A 14599-nucleotide genomic window follows, 5' to 3' on the forward strand; every position below is an offset into this window, starting at 1 on the left:
AACAACCTAGAAATTGGATTTTGATGAGAGTTCAACAGAAAACCTAATGACAGAACAATAGTTATAGTGTCAACACATTTTAGAAAACCTATATAGACCGGAAGACTAGGATTATCTTATGGAGATGATTTTTGGGTCACACAACCTATTCTACATCTGATTATCTCCATAAGATGATCCTAACCCTCCAATCCATAGAGTGACAACATGTCATAGAAACCTTTACAAATTGGACTGTTAGGTTCATCCAGTGGAGAGTTTTCGAGGCATGGCCCATCCAAGTTAAGTGTTACGATATTGAGTGGGGCCCTGTCTAGGTGCGGACTAGGTGGGACCCATCCTTGTATGGGAAAGGTTTAAAGAGCCTAACCTAACGCGTTCCATCAGGTCTAGAGCTTTTGGTGTATTGGTTGGGTACTTTTAACATTTGGCATCAGAGCAGCCACTGTGTCCTGTGTTCAAGTCACATGAAGGGCAACCTATAGAGAGGACTATTTGGAAAGGGCTACTTGGTAAAAGAAAAAAAAAAGCCAGAGTAAAAGCCACCAAAGTGAAGTTGTATAGAGTGGGCCGCCTCAGAAGGAGAGACCTGTGGAAATGGCAACATAGAAACAAAAAAAACCAGTCAAAATAAAAGCACCGAGAGTGGGCCACTTAGAACAGCGGATGCAAAAGCATGGCAGGACGTTACAATCCTGAGTGGGGCCTACCTAAGTATGGAAGGGACCCAATTGGTATGTGGCATGTTTAAAGGGCCTAGCTAGGTAGCCTGACGCATTTCATCAGCTCTAAAGCTTTTGGGAGTATTGGTTAGGTACCTAACAACATTAGGGTCCAACAAATGAATTGTTTGGATCACCAAATCATGTGGGTCCCATTGTATGAAAGCTAAAGATGCCCTTGATCCTTTTAGCCTCTTTTAAGACTACCTAGAAATGGTCTCGATTTCACAAGCATATCCCCCACGAGGCCATGAGCCTCAATGCTTTGATAGTGTAGTAGGTAATGAGCTGAACTAGTGTTTCGAGGTTGGATCCCTACAAAAGTGGCACGTGTATAATGGATCAAAACTAGAAGAGTTTACAACAGAAACGACTCTACCTAGTAAGAAGCCTCCTTTCATTTTCAAAGATGGCTACTGTGTATCCTTTATACACCCGTAAAATAAGGTTTGACAATTGTTTCCTTAAAAGGAAATTGTACAACAAAATCAAGTAAGACAAACTGAATGTTGCAATACCAACACCCATTTCCTTCAAAGTTTTCTACGCCTACTTAGACGCATGGCATTACGAGAAACTGCAATTTGGAGTCTTCTATCTTGAATAGGAGAATTTACGTGTTTTTTTCTGGTAGGTAATGTTTTGTATTTTATATGCCAACTAAAGTAACATTCAAAAGCTTCCATGGCAGTCTTCTCCTTGTTAAAATTCAACCTCAGAACATAACCATGGCGACATTATTTCATCGTTTTCTTCACAAATTCAATAGAGGATAAACTTCAAAGACCTTAAAAACACCAGCAAACTGGTTTTAACTCAAAATAGAATACAAGGAATCCCTATATAAACACCATCCAAAAGTAGAAAATACCCAACACTCAGACATGGAAGTGCAAGTACTGAGATCTACCATCATATCCAACGTTGATCAGCAAACAAAAGTTACACAAATACCTCTCACCATATTTGATAGGTCCACCGTTAACTGGCACATCACCGTAATTTACGCCTTCACCCCACCGGCGGCGACAAATACTGCCTTGAAGGAAGGTTTGATCAAGACTTTAGCTCTCTTTCCGACCCTCGTCGGCCGTTTCGGAGAAACCGACGACAATGGGTTGCCGTGCATTCTATTTGGCGATGGCAAGAGCCGAGGGGCGCTATTTGTAGAAGCGAAGGTGGATGAAAATCTCGAAAATTATCTCCCACTTAAGCCATCTCTCGATATGAAATCCTTCTACCCGCCGACCGAAGAAGCCAAGACTTTAATCCAAGTCCAGCTGAATCGTTTCGCATGTGGCGGTTTGGTTATAGCAATAACCGCACACCATCGGGTGGCCGACGGGCAATCTATGGGCAACTTCTTCACCGCTTGGGGGAGGTGTGTTCGTGGGCTTGATGTTGCCCCCCTCCCAGTCTATGATCAAAGCATGCTTGCACCGCGCCACCCTCCTAGGTATTGTTGTGATAGATGTCTTGTATTCTGGTAGTGATTGATCGGAAATGTTACCCCAGCTACTAATATCAAGATCAGTAGGGGTGTCAATGGACAACGGTCCAATGGATTCAAAAGATCCGAACATTAAGGGACAAGACTTGGGAACAAAAGTTGAATCCTAACTGTGTTCTTTGGATCCATATCCTAAGGTCTGAAATTATTTCAGATCTTGACCCAAATGTGTTACAAAATCCAATGGAGCGTCTTAGATATTTTAGAAGAGCATGAATGTGCAAAAATAATCATCATATTTTTGTTCATTTATATCTGTTCATCAGAGGTATTTTTGCAATGTAAGTATGATCTAGGACACTCTAATGAAACCCCTAGACTAAACAGTTGGAGGTATTTTCGCAGCGTGAGTATGATCTAGGACACTCTGATGGGACCCCTAGACTAAACATAAGTAGGATCCAAAAGGATCCAATTGCAATTGATAAGGGTTCTATTTGGGACTCGGGGAGAATTCACCCTTAAAAATTAGCTGTTAAGAAGAGGATGCCCAACCTTAAAAATTAGCTGTTAAGGAGAGGATGGCCAAGTCCTTATAAGCCCATCCACATCCATTCAGTTTTCTGATGTGGGATCTTTGCTTTCGCATGGAATCCCCAACAGATTCTGAAGGGATCATGATCAAGACATGTAAATCCAATCCGAAGTGGATCTGTGGTATCTTTGGTCTTTGTACGAGTATTTAAAAGCTTCTCATCCTCAAGTGACTTATGTTTATGTTTTAATTTCTTTATTGCTTTCTAGTTTGATATGGGTTTGTGTTCGCAGGTGCGACTTCGAATTCTGGGGGGTCGAGTTTGTACCGCTCTCCCTCATTTCTCATTCTTACAACGAAGCTTTATCGGAATTCAATCCCAATGTACGTAACATATTAGCACATTACTCTAAGGAGTTTATATCAACAAAGCTGAAGGGTCAGCTTCAACAAAAATATTCGACTTTCGAGTTGCTAACGGCTCACCTATGGAGGAAGATAACCGAGGCTCGCGGGCTTCACCCGATGGCCCTTACCCAAATCAGGGTAGCGGTGAACGGACGGCGAAGATTAACCCCGCCAGCTCCAAAAGAGTACTTTGGTAACTTGGTGATCAGTGCCTTCTCAAATGCAATTGTGAAAGACTTACTAGATGGAACTCTTGAACATACCGCCGGACTAGTTAGTGATGGAGTTCGACAGGTCGGAGATAGCTATCTCCGATCGTTCATCGATTTTGGGTTTATTAATGAAAGGGAAGTTCTGATGCCTAATACAGATGTAGAGGGGACAGTATTGTCCCCTAATTTGGAAGTTGATAGCTGGTTAGGGTTAAATTTTGATGAGATGGATTTTGGGTGTGGGGGTAGATTGTGTAGTTTTTTACCTGGTTGGGTGCCTGTGGAAGGGGTGGTCATACTAATTCCTTCATTGGACGAGGATGATAAAGGGGGTGTGGATGTTATAGTTACTATGTTGGAAGAGCATGCAAAACTCTTCAGACAAATCTCCCACTCCTTGGCTTGAGAGATGGTGAAATATTCCCAAGAGGTTGCTTTGTTCACTGTAGTAGACTATTATAGAAGGGTGTAGTTATCAATAATAGGGGGTTGTTTTCTTTATTGAGTATCAGAAGATAGGCTTCACCAAAGACTGGTTATGTGTTTTGACTGGAAGGTCCTTAAAGTTCCTTTGTCAGCAATAAAATCCAATAATAATCTCATGAGTTGTCGACAATCATATTGAAAAGTTCTCAATGAGATGTTATATTCGTTCAATAGCATAATCTTTGAACACTAATCTGAAGGAATGATTTCAGCTCGATATGACCTTAAGCATAGAAACCCAAGTCCTTATCCACAAGGTGTCATGTATATTGTCTCTACAGGAGATGACCACAAAAGAACACATTCTTAACGTTTATCCTAAAAGGGACTTGCTAGCGTCCATCTCAAAAGGGTTTTCGCGGCTGATCTCTAGCACGTCAGGCCAGCCACCTCGTTAATGAAGACAACAGCTTTTGTCTCTATTCATAAGGTGGCTGGTCTGACATGCAACAGACCAGCCGCGAAAAGCCTTTTGCGATGGACCTTAGTAAATCCCATCTTAAAAAGAGGTTATTGTCGGTAGAAGAAATGCACATGAAGGCACGAACAGTCTTTGCACAAATGGCAAAAGGGTTGTCATAGTCAACCCGTTATTCTTGTTTGTACCTTTATGCTACCAAACAAGTTTTGTACCTGTCAAGCACTCAAGCCTACCAGCGGACTTGAGCTTACCAAAATATGGGCGATGATAAATTCGCACCCCCTTTAAGATAATTCGCACCCTTGTAATGTGAACTGACGTCAAAAAGGACGGTAACGTGAACAGAATTAATCGCTTTTTGACTTCAATTCACGTTAAAGGGGTGGGAATCATCCTACAGGGGGTGCGAGTTTATCATAGCCCTCAAATAAACCTAGTTACTCCCAATCACTGGTGCATATAGACATGGAACCAGATCATTGCTTTCATTGAGAGCTTAAAGCTCCCCATCCATTGTCTTTCTCCAACACCCCTTTATGGCTCCTTTAGGCAGAAGGAATGACGAGAAGAAGTCTTAGGAGGAAATAGAAGACCTCTCAAGATACTGCCCTCAAGAAAATGTTGGCGAAATGCTCCTCTCAATCTGAAGAAAAGAGGGACCAATCAAGACAAGCCATGAATAAGCGCGGGTGGTTGTTAGTCCAGGAGAACTGCATGGAAATGTTCTCATCTTTGGATCATTTATTTAACCCAGAATTTATCTAGGAACCCGGGGCAGCACCTTAAATTTTATTAATGAGAAAAAATAGTGACAAGAGGAGGACATAGAACCTTGCCTCTAGCCCAAAACAGATACAAAAAGAAAAAGAAAAAAAATATTTCATTTACCCTTCTACAAGAAACAAACAATATTTATTTAGTACGTGTGAATCTAAGAAATACCTAATTGGTCATATCTAACGGCTCCTCTAGAGTTCTTGGGGAGTGTAGCCCATTCCCAAAGACTGCATTAGGGCCAAGCTATCCGCAACAAGATTACATTCCCAGAAATGTGAGTAATAACAAAATTCATAGCAGATAATATATCCCCTAACTCTTTTATAATATGGTGAATGTGCGAAGGAGACTGTCTTTACCTTTGATGATATTGACAAGGAAAAAACTATCCTATTCAATCCATATTTTTTTAATACTTAAAGCACAATAACAGAGACTATCTCTCATAGCTTTGGCTTCAGCTAGCATGCTAGTATTCACATCATAGAAATGAGAGAAAACAATTATGACTCGACTATTATTATCTCTGATAATACCGTCTCTTACAGCGAATACCAGGGTTGCCTCTAGCTGCACCATCGATGTTCAACTTCAAAAAATTGCTCCTAGATTTTTTCTAGTAAACCAAAGATAATTTTTTCGGGATGGGATCTTTAATCGTAATGTTGAACTGATCTAGAGATAATCTTTCCATTAGGTTGCATTTGGACGTCGTTTTTGCATTATCTCCTAGATCCCTAAGCCATGTTATGATTTTCTTTTTAATCTGATTAGTATGTGTCCTTTGATTTTCCATTCTTCTTTTGTACCTTTCTAACCAGATTTCCCATATTATAATGGAAGAGGTAATTTTGACAATAACACTTTCTTAGTTTCTTTTGAGCATAACATTTCCAAATTCATAGAGGTTCTGATCCTTTACCATCCTCCTCTTAGAACCCGAACCCACATCTCCAATATTCCAGGCCATGAATTTTAATGTCATCGATTGGTCTAGAAACAACCTCCCATGTCATCTCTCCCCTAGAATCAGATTGAGATCGAAATTTGTTCTCAGAACCTTCTGCGCCTCTTTCCTTTTTCAATTTTACCTATAAGCACGATCTTCACTAACTGGACATGCATCACAATTAAAAGGAAAAGAAACATGAGAAGCATCACCTTTATTGATAATCAAACCAAAATATAACATTGGTTTCAATAAATAATCTTTATGTGGATGACCAAAACATCTTTTCCACAAAGGCCACAAATCATTTTCTAATAAAAAGTACGAAATGAGTAAGCAAACAAAGGACCCAACTGGTATTGGGGGCTTGCTTAGAGATGAGGCAGGTGACACTAAATGGGCCTTCTTTGGTCCTCTTGGTATTAAGGATTCTAATAGACAGAAGCAAGGGCTCTTCTGCAAGGAATCCAGATTTTGGATACGATGAATATGGACTATCTTATGAATGAGGGAGACTCCCTTAATGTCGTTCGTTGGTAGGATGGGTCACACCCACCGCTATGGAGATTTGCGGAGTATTTTGATGAGATTCAGGATCATCTCGCCAATCATCTGGTGAGATTTCGTCATGTCAGTTGTGAGGTGGACCATATGGCCCGAGCTGTAATTCATCGAGATATATTGGAGATCTTCGATTATCTCCCCCCTTGACTATGGTTCTATGTTCCCTTTTCTCCTTCGTATTTCTTTGCTTTGTAATGTATCACCTTCCTAAGTCAATCACTTTTTTCCCTAATCAATATATTATTATTATTCAAAAAGAAAAACTTATTCAAGATAAATCACATAAATCGTATGAAACGAACGATTTATGATCGAATTGTAAGATTCAGTAAAAAAATCAAAAATTTCATACATATTAAGAATCAGTCATGGGATTCAAATCGAAATCTATAAGATTGGATTAAATCGTAAGATTGAATCGCAAATCGTAAGATTTTAAAAACAACGATGATATCCATAGTTGCCAATTTTGTTCAGATTTCTTTATTGTTTTTGTTCAATATTGGTGTTTCATTTCAGAGATGTTACAAAATTCGAATAAGTTGAAAAGAACTTGAAAGAGTAGTGAAACATGAGAAGACTAGAAAAGCTTACACAAACTTTTCTAAACAAAATGGTAAAAAATAAAAATAGAATTGACCGAGAATAAAAATAAAATTGTCCCAAGAAAAAAAAATGACTTCATTTTCAAAGTAAAAGCAAAGTAGAAGTAAAAATCATGTTTACTTTCCCCCTCCATTTGGGAGGAAACTTAAAAGGCTATTATTTGGACAATTCGTTGAAGACAAGAAATGTAAAATGAATTGTGCATAGCAATCAAACGTCCCAGAAAGGAAATACGATATCATTTTACTTTATTTTCCCGTGGAAACACTGTTTCAATGGCAACCCAATGGACCTCAAGTGTATAGGGGGCCTAGAAAACTTTCAAAGGAATTGAATTATCTGCAACACAAAATAGAATTTTCTTATTTTCTATCCGTTGGTGGATATGGCAAGAGAGGCACAACATAAACTTTATGAGGATACAGTCTGATCTTATATGTTCAACAGGATATTGATTGGCGTAAAAAGGTGTTTCAAAATGCAGATGTGGGCTAAAATGGGGCCAAAGCAAATCCTAGTTGACTCAACGGGGCTCGAATGAGTCTTCGATTGATGCGATTGAGTACACAAGTTTATGCAGATCAACTTGGGTGAGTCCAAGGAGTTTTGATTGTATTTGTAAGGAAAAATGCAAACTCGGGTGAATCGACGATGACACGGTTAACAAGGTAATAATCGTTACGTTGTTCAGTTAGCTTTCCACCCACACTGCTAAGAGCTGAGAGCTTATGCGATGTTAATGTGTGGACATTAGAAAAACAACCTAGAAATTGGATTTTGATGAGAGTTCAACAGAAAACCTAATGACAGAACAATAGTTATAGTGTCAACACATTTTAGAAAACCTATATAGACCGGAAGACTAGGATTATCTTATGGAGATGATTTTTGGGTCACACAACCTATTCTACATCTGATTATCTCCATAAGATGATCCTAACCCTCCAATCCATAGAGTGACAACATGTCATAGAAACCTTTACAAATTGGACTGTTAGGTTCATCCAGTGGAGAGTTTTCGAGGCATGGCCCATCCAAGTTAAGTGTTACGATATTGAGTGGGGCCCTGTCTAGGTGCGGACTAGGTGGGACCCATCCTTGTATGGGAAAGGTTTAAAGAGCCTAACCTAACGCGTTCCATCAGGTCTAGAGCTTTTGGTGTATTGGTTGGGTACTTTTAACATTTGGCATCAGAGCAGCCACTGTGTCCTGTGTTCAAGTCACATGAAGGGCAACCTATAGAGAGGACTATTTGGAAAGGGCTACTTGGTAAAAGAAAAAAAAAAGCCAGAGTAAAAGCCACCAAAGTGAAGTTGTATAGAGTGGGCCGCCTCAGAAGGAGAGACCTGTGGAAATGGCAACATAGAAACAAAAAAAACCAGTCAAAATAAAAGCACCGAGAGTGGGCCACTTAGAACAGCGGATGCAAAAGCATGGCAGGACGTTACAATCCTGAGTGGGGCCTACCTAAGTATGGAAGGGACCCAATTGGTATGTGGCATGTTTAAAGGGCCTAGCTAGGTAGCCTGACGCATTTCATCAGCTCTAAAGCTTTTGGGAGTATTGGTTAGGTACCTAACAACATTAGGGTCCAACAAATGAATTGTTTGGATCACCAAATCATGTGGGTCCCATTGTATGAAAGCTAAAGATGCCCTTGATCCTTTTAGCCTCTTTTAAGACTACCTAGAAATGGTCTCGATTTCACAAGCATATCCCCCACGAGGCCATGAGCCTCAATGCTTTGATAGTGTAGTAGGTAATGAGCTGAACTAGTGTTTCGAGGTTGGATCCCTACAAAAGTGGCACGTGTATAATGGATCAAAACTAGAAGAGTTTACAACAGAAACGACTCTACCTAGTAAGAAGCCTCCTTTCATTTTCAAAGATGGCTACTGTGTATCCTTTATACACCCGTAAAATAAGGTTTGACAATTGTTTCCTTAAAAGGAAATTGTACAACAAAATCAAGTAAGACAAACTGAATGTTGCAATACCAACACCCATTTCCTTCAAAGTTTTCTACGCCTACTTAGACGCATGGCATTACGAGAAACTGCAATTTGGAGTCTTCTATCTTGAATAGGAGAATTTACGTGTTTTTTTCTGGTAGGTAATGTTTTGTATTTTATATGCCAACTAAAGTAACATTCAAAAGCTTCCATGGCAGTCTTCTCCTTGTTAAAATTCAACCTCAGAACATAACCATGGCGACATTATTTCATCGTTTTCTTCACAAATTCAATAGAGGATAAACTTCAAAGACCTTAAAAACACCAGCAAACTGGTTTTAACTCAAAATAGAATACAAGGAATCCCTATATAAACACCATCCAAAAGTAGAAAATACCCAACACTCAGACATGGAAGTGCAAGTACTGAGATCTACCATCATATCCAACGTTGATCAGCAAACAAAAGTTACACAAATACCTCTCACCATATTTGATAGGTCCACCGTTAACTGGCACATCACCGTAATTTACGCCTTCACCCCACCGGCGGCGACAAATACTGCCTTGAAGGAAGGTTTGATCAAGACTTTAGCTCTCTTTCCGACCCTCGTCGGCCGTTTCGGAGAAACCGACGACAATGGGTTGCCGTGCATTCTATTTGGCGATGGCAAGAGCCGAGGGGCGCTATTTGTAGAAGCGAAGGTGGATGAAAATCTCGAAAATTATCTCCCACTTAAGCCATCTCTCGATATGAAATCCTTCTACCCGCCGACCGAAGAAGCCAAGACTTTAATCCAAGTCCAGCTGAATCGTTTCGCATGTGGCGGTTTGGTTATAGCAATAACCGCACACCATCGGGTGGCCGACGGGCAATCTATGGGCAACTTCTTCACCGCTTGGGGGAGGTGTGTTCGTGGGCTTGATGTTGCCCCCCTCCCAGTCTATGATCAAAGCATGCTTGCACCGCGCCACCCTCCTAGGTATTGTTGTGATAGATGTCTTGTATTCTGGTAGTGATTGATCGGAAATGTTACCCCAGCTACTAATATCAAGATCAGTAGGGGTGTCAATGGACAACGGTCCAATGGATTCAAAAGATCCGAACATTAAGGGACAAGACTTGGGAACAAAAGTTGAATCCTAACTGTGTTCTTTGGATCCATATCCTAAGGTCTGAAATTATTTCAGATCTTGACCCAAATGTGTTACAAAATCCAATGGAGCGTCTTAGATATTTTAGAAGAGCATGAATGTGCAAAAATAATCATCATATTTTTGTTCATTTATATCTGTTCATCAGAGGTATTTTTGCAATGTAAGTATGATCTAGGACACTCTAATGAAACCCCTAGACTAAACAGTTGGAGGTATTTTCGCAGCGTGAGTATGATCTAGGACACTCTGATGGGACCCCTAGACTAAACATAAGTAGGATCCAAAAGGATCCAATTGCAATTGATAAGGGTTCTATTTGGGACTCGGGGAGAATTCACCCTTAAAAATTAGCTGTTAAGAAGAGGATGCCCAACCTTAAAAATTAGCTGTTAAGGAGAGGATGGCCAAGTCCTTATAAGCCCATCCACATCCATTCAGTTTTCTGATGTGGGATCTTTGCTTTCGCATGGAATCCCCAACAGATTCTGAAGGGATCATGATCAAGACATGTAAATCCAATCCGAAGTGGATCTGTGGTATCTTTGGTCTTTGTACGAGTATTTAAAAGCTTCTCATCCTCAAGTGACTTATGTTTATGTTTTAATTTCTTTATTGCTTTCTAGTTTGATATGGGTTTGTGTTCGCAGGTGCGACTTCGAATTCTGGGGGGTCGAGTTTGTACCGCTCTCCCTCATTTCTCATTCTTACAACGAAGCTTTATCGGAATTCAATCCCAATGTACGTAACATATTAGCACATTACTCTAAGGAGTTTATATCAACAAAGCTGAAGGGTCAGCTTCAACAAAAATATTCGACTTTCGAGTTGCTAACGGCTCACCTATGGAGGAAGATAACCGAGGCTCGCGGGCTTCACCCGATGGCCCTTACCCAAATCAGGGTAGCGGTGAACGGACGGCGAAGATTAACCCCGCCAGCTCCAAAAGAGTACTTTGGTAACTTGGTGATCAGTGCCTTCTCAAATGCAATTGTGAAAGACTTACTAGATGGAACTCTTGAACATACCGCCGGACTAGTTAGTGATGGAGTTCGACAGGTCGGAGATAGCTATCTCCGATCGTTCATCGATTTTGGGTTTATTAATGAAAGGGAAGTTCTGATGCCTAATACAGATGTAGAGGGGACAGTATTGTCCCCTAATTTGGAAGTTGATAGCTGGTTAGGGTTAAATTTTGATGAGATGGATTTTGGGTGTGGGGGTAGATTGTGTAGTTTTTTACCTGGTTGGGTGCCTGTGGAAGGGGTGGTCATACTAATTCCTTCATTGGACGAGGATGATAAAGGGGGTGTGGATGTTATAGTTACTATGTTGGAAGAGCATGCAAAACTCTTCAGACAAATCTCCCACTCCTTGGCTTGAGAGATGGTGAAATATTCCCAAGAGGTTGCTTTGTTCACTGTAGTAGACTATTATAGAAGGGTGTAGTTATCAATAATAGGGGGTTGTTTTCTTTATTGAGTATCAGAAGATAGGCTTCACCAAAGACTGGTTATGTGTTTTGACTGGAAGGTCCTTAAAGTTCCTTTGTCAGCAATAAAATCCAATAATAATCTCATGAGTTGTCGACAATCATATTGAAAAGTTCTCAATGAGATGTTATATTCGTTCAATAGCATAATCTTTGAACACTAATCTGAAGGAATGATTTCAGCTCGATATGACCTTAAGCATAGAAACCCAAGTCCTTATCCACAAGGTGTCATGTATATTGTCTCTACAGGAGATGACCACAAAAGAACACATTCTTAACGTTTATCCTAAAAGGGACTTGCTAGCGTCCATCTCAAAAGGGTTTTCGCGGCTGATCTCTAGCACGTCAGGCCAGCCACCTCGTTAATGAAGACAACAGCTTTTGTCTCTATTCATAAGGTGGCTGGTCTGACATGCAACAGACCAGCCGCGAAAAGCCTTTTGCGATGGACCTTAGTAAATCCCATCTTAAAAAGAGGTTATTGTCGGTAGAAGAAATGCACATGAAGGCACGAACAGTCTTTGCACAAATGGCAAAAGGGTTGTCATAGTCAACCCGTTATTCTTGTTTGTACCTTTATGCTACCAAACAAGTTTTGTACCTGTCAAGCACTCAAGCCTACCAGCGGACTTGAGCTTACCAAAATATGGGCGATGATAAATTCGCACCCCCTTTAAGATAATTCGCACCCTTGTAATGTGAACTGACGTCAAAAAGGAGGGTAACGTGAACAGAATTAATCGCTTTTTGACTTCAATTCACGTTAAAGGGGTGGGAATCATCCTACAGGGGGTGCGAGTTTATCATAGCCCTCAAATAAACCTAGTTACTCCCAATCACTGGTGCATATAGACATGGAACCAGATCATTGCTTTCATTGAGAGCTTAAAGCTCCCCATCCATTGTCTTTCTCCAACACCCCTTTATGGCTCCTTTAGGCAGAAGGAATGACGAGAAGAAGTCTTAGGAGGAAATAGAAGACCTCTCAAGATACTGCCCTCAAGAAAATGTTGGCGAAATGCTCCTCTCAATCTGAAGAAAAGAGGGACCAATCAAGACAAGCCATGAATAAGCGCGGGTGGTTGTTAGTCCAGGAGAACTGCATGGAAATGTTCTCATCTTTGGATCATTTATTTAACCCAGAATTTATCTAGGAACCCGGGGCAGCACCTTAAATTTTATTAATGAGAAAAAATAGTGACAAGAGGAGGACATAGAACCTTGCCTCTAGCCCAAAACAGATACAAAAAGAAAAAGAAAAAAAATATTTCATTTACCCTTCTACAAGAAACAAACAATATTTATTTAGTACGTGTGAATCTAAGAAATACCTAATTGGTCATATCTAACGGCTCCTCTAGAGTTCTTGGGGAGTGTAGCCCATTCCCAAAGACTGCATTAGGGCCAAGCTATCCGCAACAAGATTACATTCCCAGAAATGTGAGTAATAACAAAATTCATAGCAGATAATATATCCCCTAACTCTTTTATAATATGGTGAATGTGCGAAGGAGACTGTCTTTACCTTTGATGATATTGACAAGGAAAAAACTATCCTATTCAATCCATATTTTTTTAATACTTAAAGCACAATAACAGAGACTATCTCTCATAGCTTTGGCTTCAGCTAGCATGCTAGTATTCACATCATAGAAATGAGAGAAAACAATTATGACTCGACTATTATTATCTCTGATAATACCGTCTCTTACAGCGAATACCAGGGTTGCCTCTAGCTGCACCATCGATGTTCAACTTCAAAAAATTGCTCCTAGATTTTTTCTAGTAAACCAAAGATAATTTTTTCGGGATGGGATCTTTAATCGTAATGTTGAACTGATCTAGAGATAATCTTTCCATTAGGTTGCATTTGGACGTCGTTTTTGCATTATCTCCTAGATCCCTAAGCCATGTTATGATTTTCTTTTTAATCTGATTAGTATGTGTCCTTTGATTTTCCATTCTTCTTTTGTACCTTTCTAACCAGATTTCCCATATTATAATGGAAGAGGTAATTTTGACAATAACACTTTCTTAGTTTCTTTTGAGCATAACATTTCCAAATTCATAGAGGTTCTGATCCTTTACCATCCTCCTCTTAGAACCCGAACCCACATCTCCAATATTCCAGGCCATGAATTTTAATGTCATCGATTGGTCTAGAAACAACCTCCCATGTCATCTCTCCCCTAGAATCAGATTGAGATCGAAATTTATTCTCAGAACCTTCTGCGCCTCTTTCCTTTTTCAATTTTTCCTATAAGCACGATCTTCACTAACTGGACATGCATCACAATTAAAAGGAAAAGAAACATGAGAAGCATCACCTTTATTGATAATCAAACCAAAATATAACATTGGTTTCAATAAATAATCTTTATGTGGATGACCAAAACATCTTTTCCACAAAGGCCACAAATCATTTTCTAATAAAAAGCACGAAATGAGTAAGCAAACAAAGGACCCAACTGGTATTGGGGGCTTGCTTAGAGATGAGGCAGGTGACACTAAATGAGCCTTCTTTGGTCATCTTGGTATTAAGGATTCTAACGAGACAGAAGCAAGGGCTCTTCTGCAAGGAATCCAGATTTTGGATACGGCGAATATGGACTATCTTATGAATGAGGGAGACTCCCTTAATGTCGTTCGTTGGTAGGATGGGTCACACCCACCGCTATGGAGATTTGCGGAGTATTTTGATGAGATTCAGGATCATCTCGCCAATCATCTGGTGAGATTTCGTCATGTCAGTAGATCGACGAATTGTGAGGTGGACCATACGGCCCGAGCTGCAATTCATCGAGATATATTGGAGATCTTCGATTATCTCCCTCCTTGACTATGGTTCTATGTTCCCTTTTCTCCTT

At 40.1% G+C, this 14599-nt stretch overlaps 2 protein-coding genes across 2 annotated transcripts; both read left to right on the forward strand.

Moving 5' to 3' along the window:
- Positions 1-1414: 1414 nt before the first annotated feature.
- Positions 1415-3943, forward strand: LOC143883458 (agmatine hydroxycinnamoyltransferase 1-like). The gene is made up of 2 exons (XM_077386809.1): positions 1415-2178; positions 3001-3943. Exons 1-2 carry the CDS (start codon positions 1607-1609, stop codon positions 3731-3733), a joined length of 1305 nt encoding a protein of 434 aa, XP_077242924.1. The 5' UTR covers positions 1415-1606; the 3' UTR covers positions 3734-3943.
- Positions 3944-9301: 5358 nt separating this feature from the next.
- Positions 9302-11830, forward strand: LOC143883459 (agmatine hydroxycinnamoyltransferase 1-like). Its single transcript, XM_077386810.1, has 2 exons — positions 9302-10065; positions 10888-11830. Exons 1-2 carry the CDS (start codon positions 9494-9496, stop codon positions 11618-11620), a joined length of 1305 nt encoding a protein of 434 aa, XP_077242925.1. The 5' UTR covers positions 9302-9493; the 3' UTR covers positions 11621-11830.
- The last annotated feature ends 2769 nt before the right edge of the window (positions 11831-14599 follow it).

The sequence above is a fragment of the Tasmannia lanceolata genome, unplaced genomic scaffold, assembly GCF_043159265.1.
Source record: "Tasmannia lanceolata isolate RefF3 unplaced genomic scaffold, GAP_Taslan_0.1 ptg000008l, whole genome shotgun sequence".
Classification (NCBI taxonomy): domain Eukaryota; kingdom Viridiplantae; phylum Streptophyta; class Magnoliopsida; order Canellales; family Winteraceae; genus Tasmannia; species Tasmannia lanceolata.

Bases quoted from the DNA above. Each gene is read 5' to 3' on its own strand.
- LOC143883459 (XM_077386810.1), top strand. From the start codon at position 9,494: ATGGAAGTGCAAGTACTGAGATCTACCATCATATCCAACGTTGATCAG. The intron at 10,066-10,887 runs GTATTGTTGTGA...TTGTGTTCGCAG, and splicing joins GCACCGCGCCACCCTCCTAG to GTGCGACTTCGAATTCTGGG.
- LOC143883458 (XM_077386809.1), top strand. From the start codon at position 1,607: ATGGAAGTGCAAGTACTGAGATCTACCATCATATCCAACGTTGATCAG. The intron at 2,179-3,000 runs GTATTGTTGTGA...TTGTGTTCGCAG, and splicing joins GCACCGCGCCACCCTCCTAG to GTGCGACTTCGAATTCTGGG.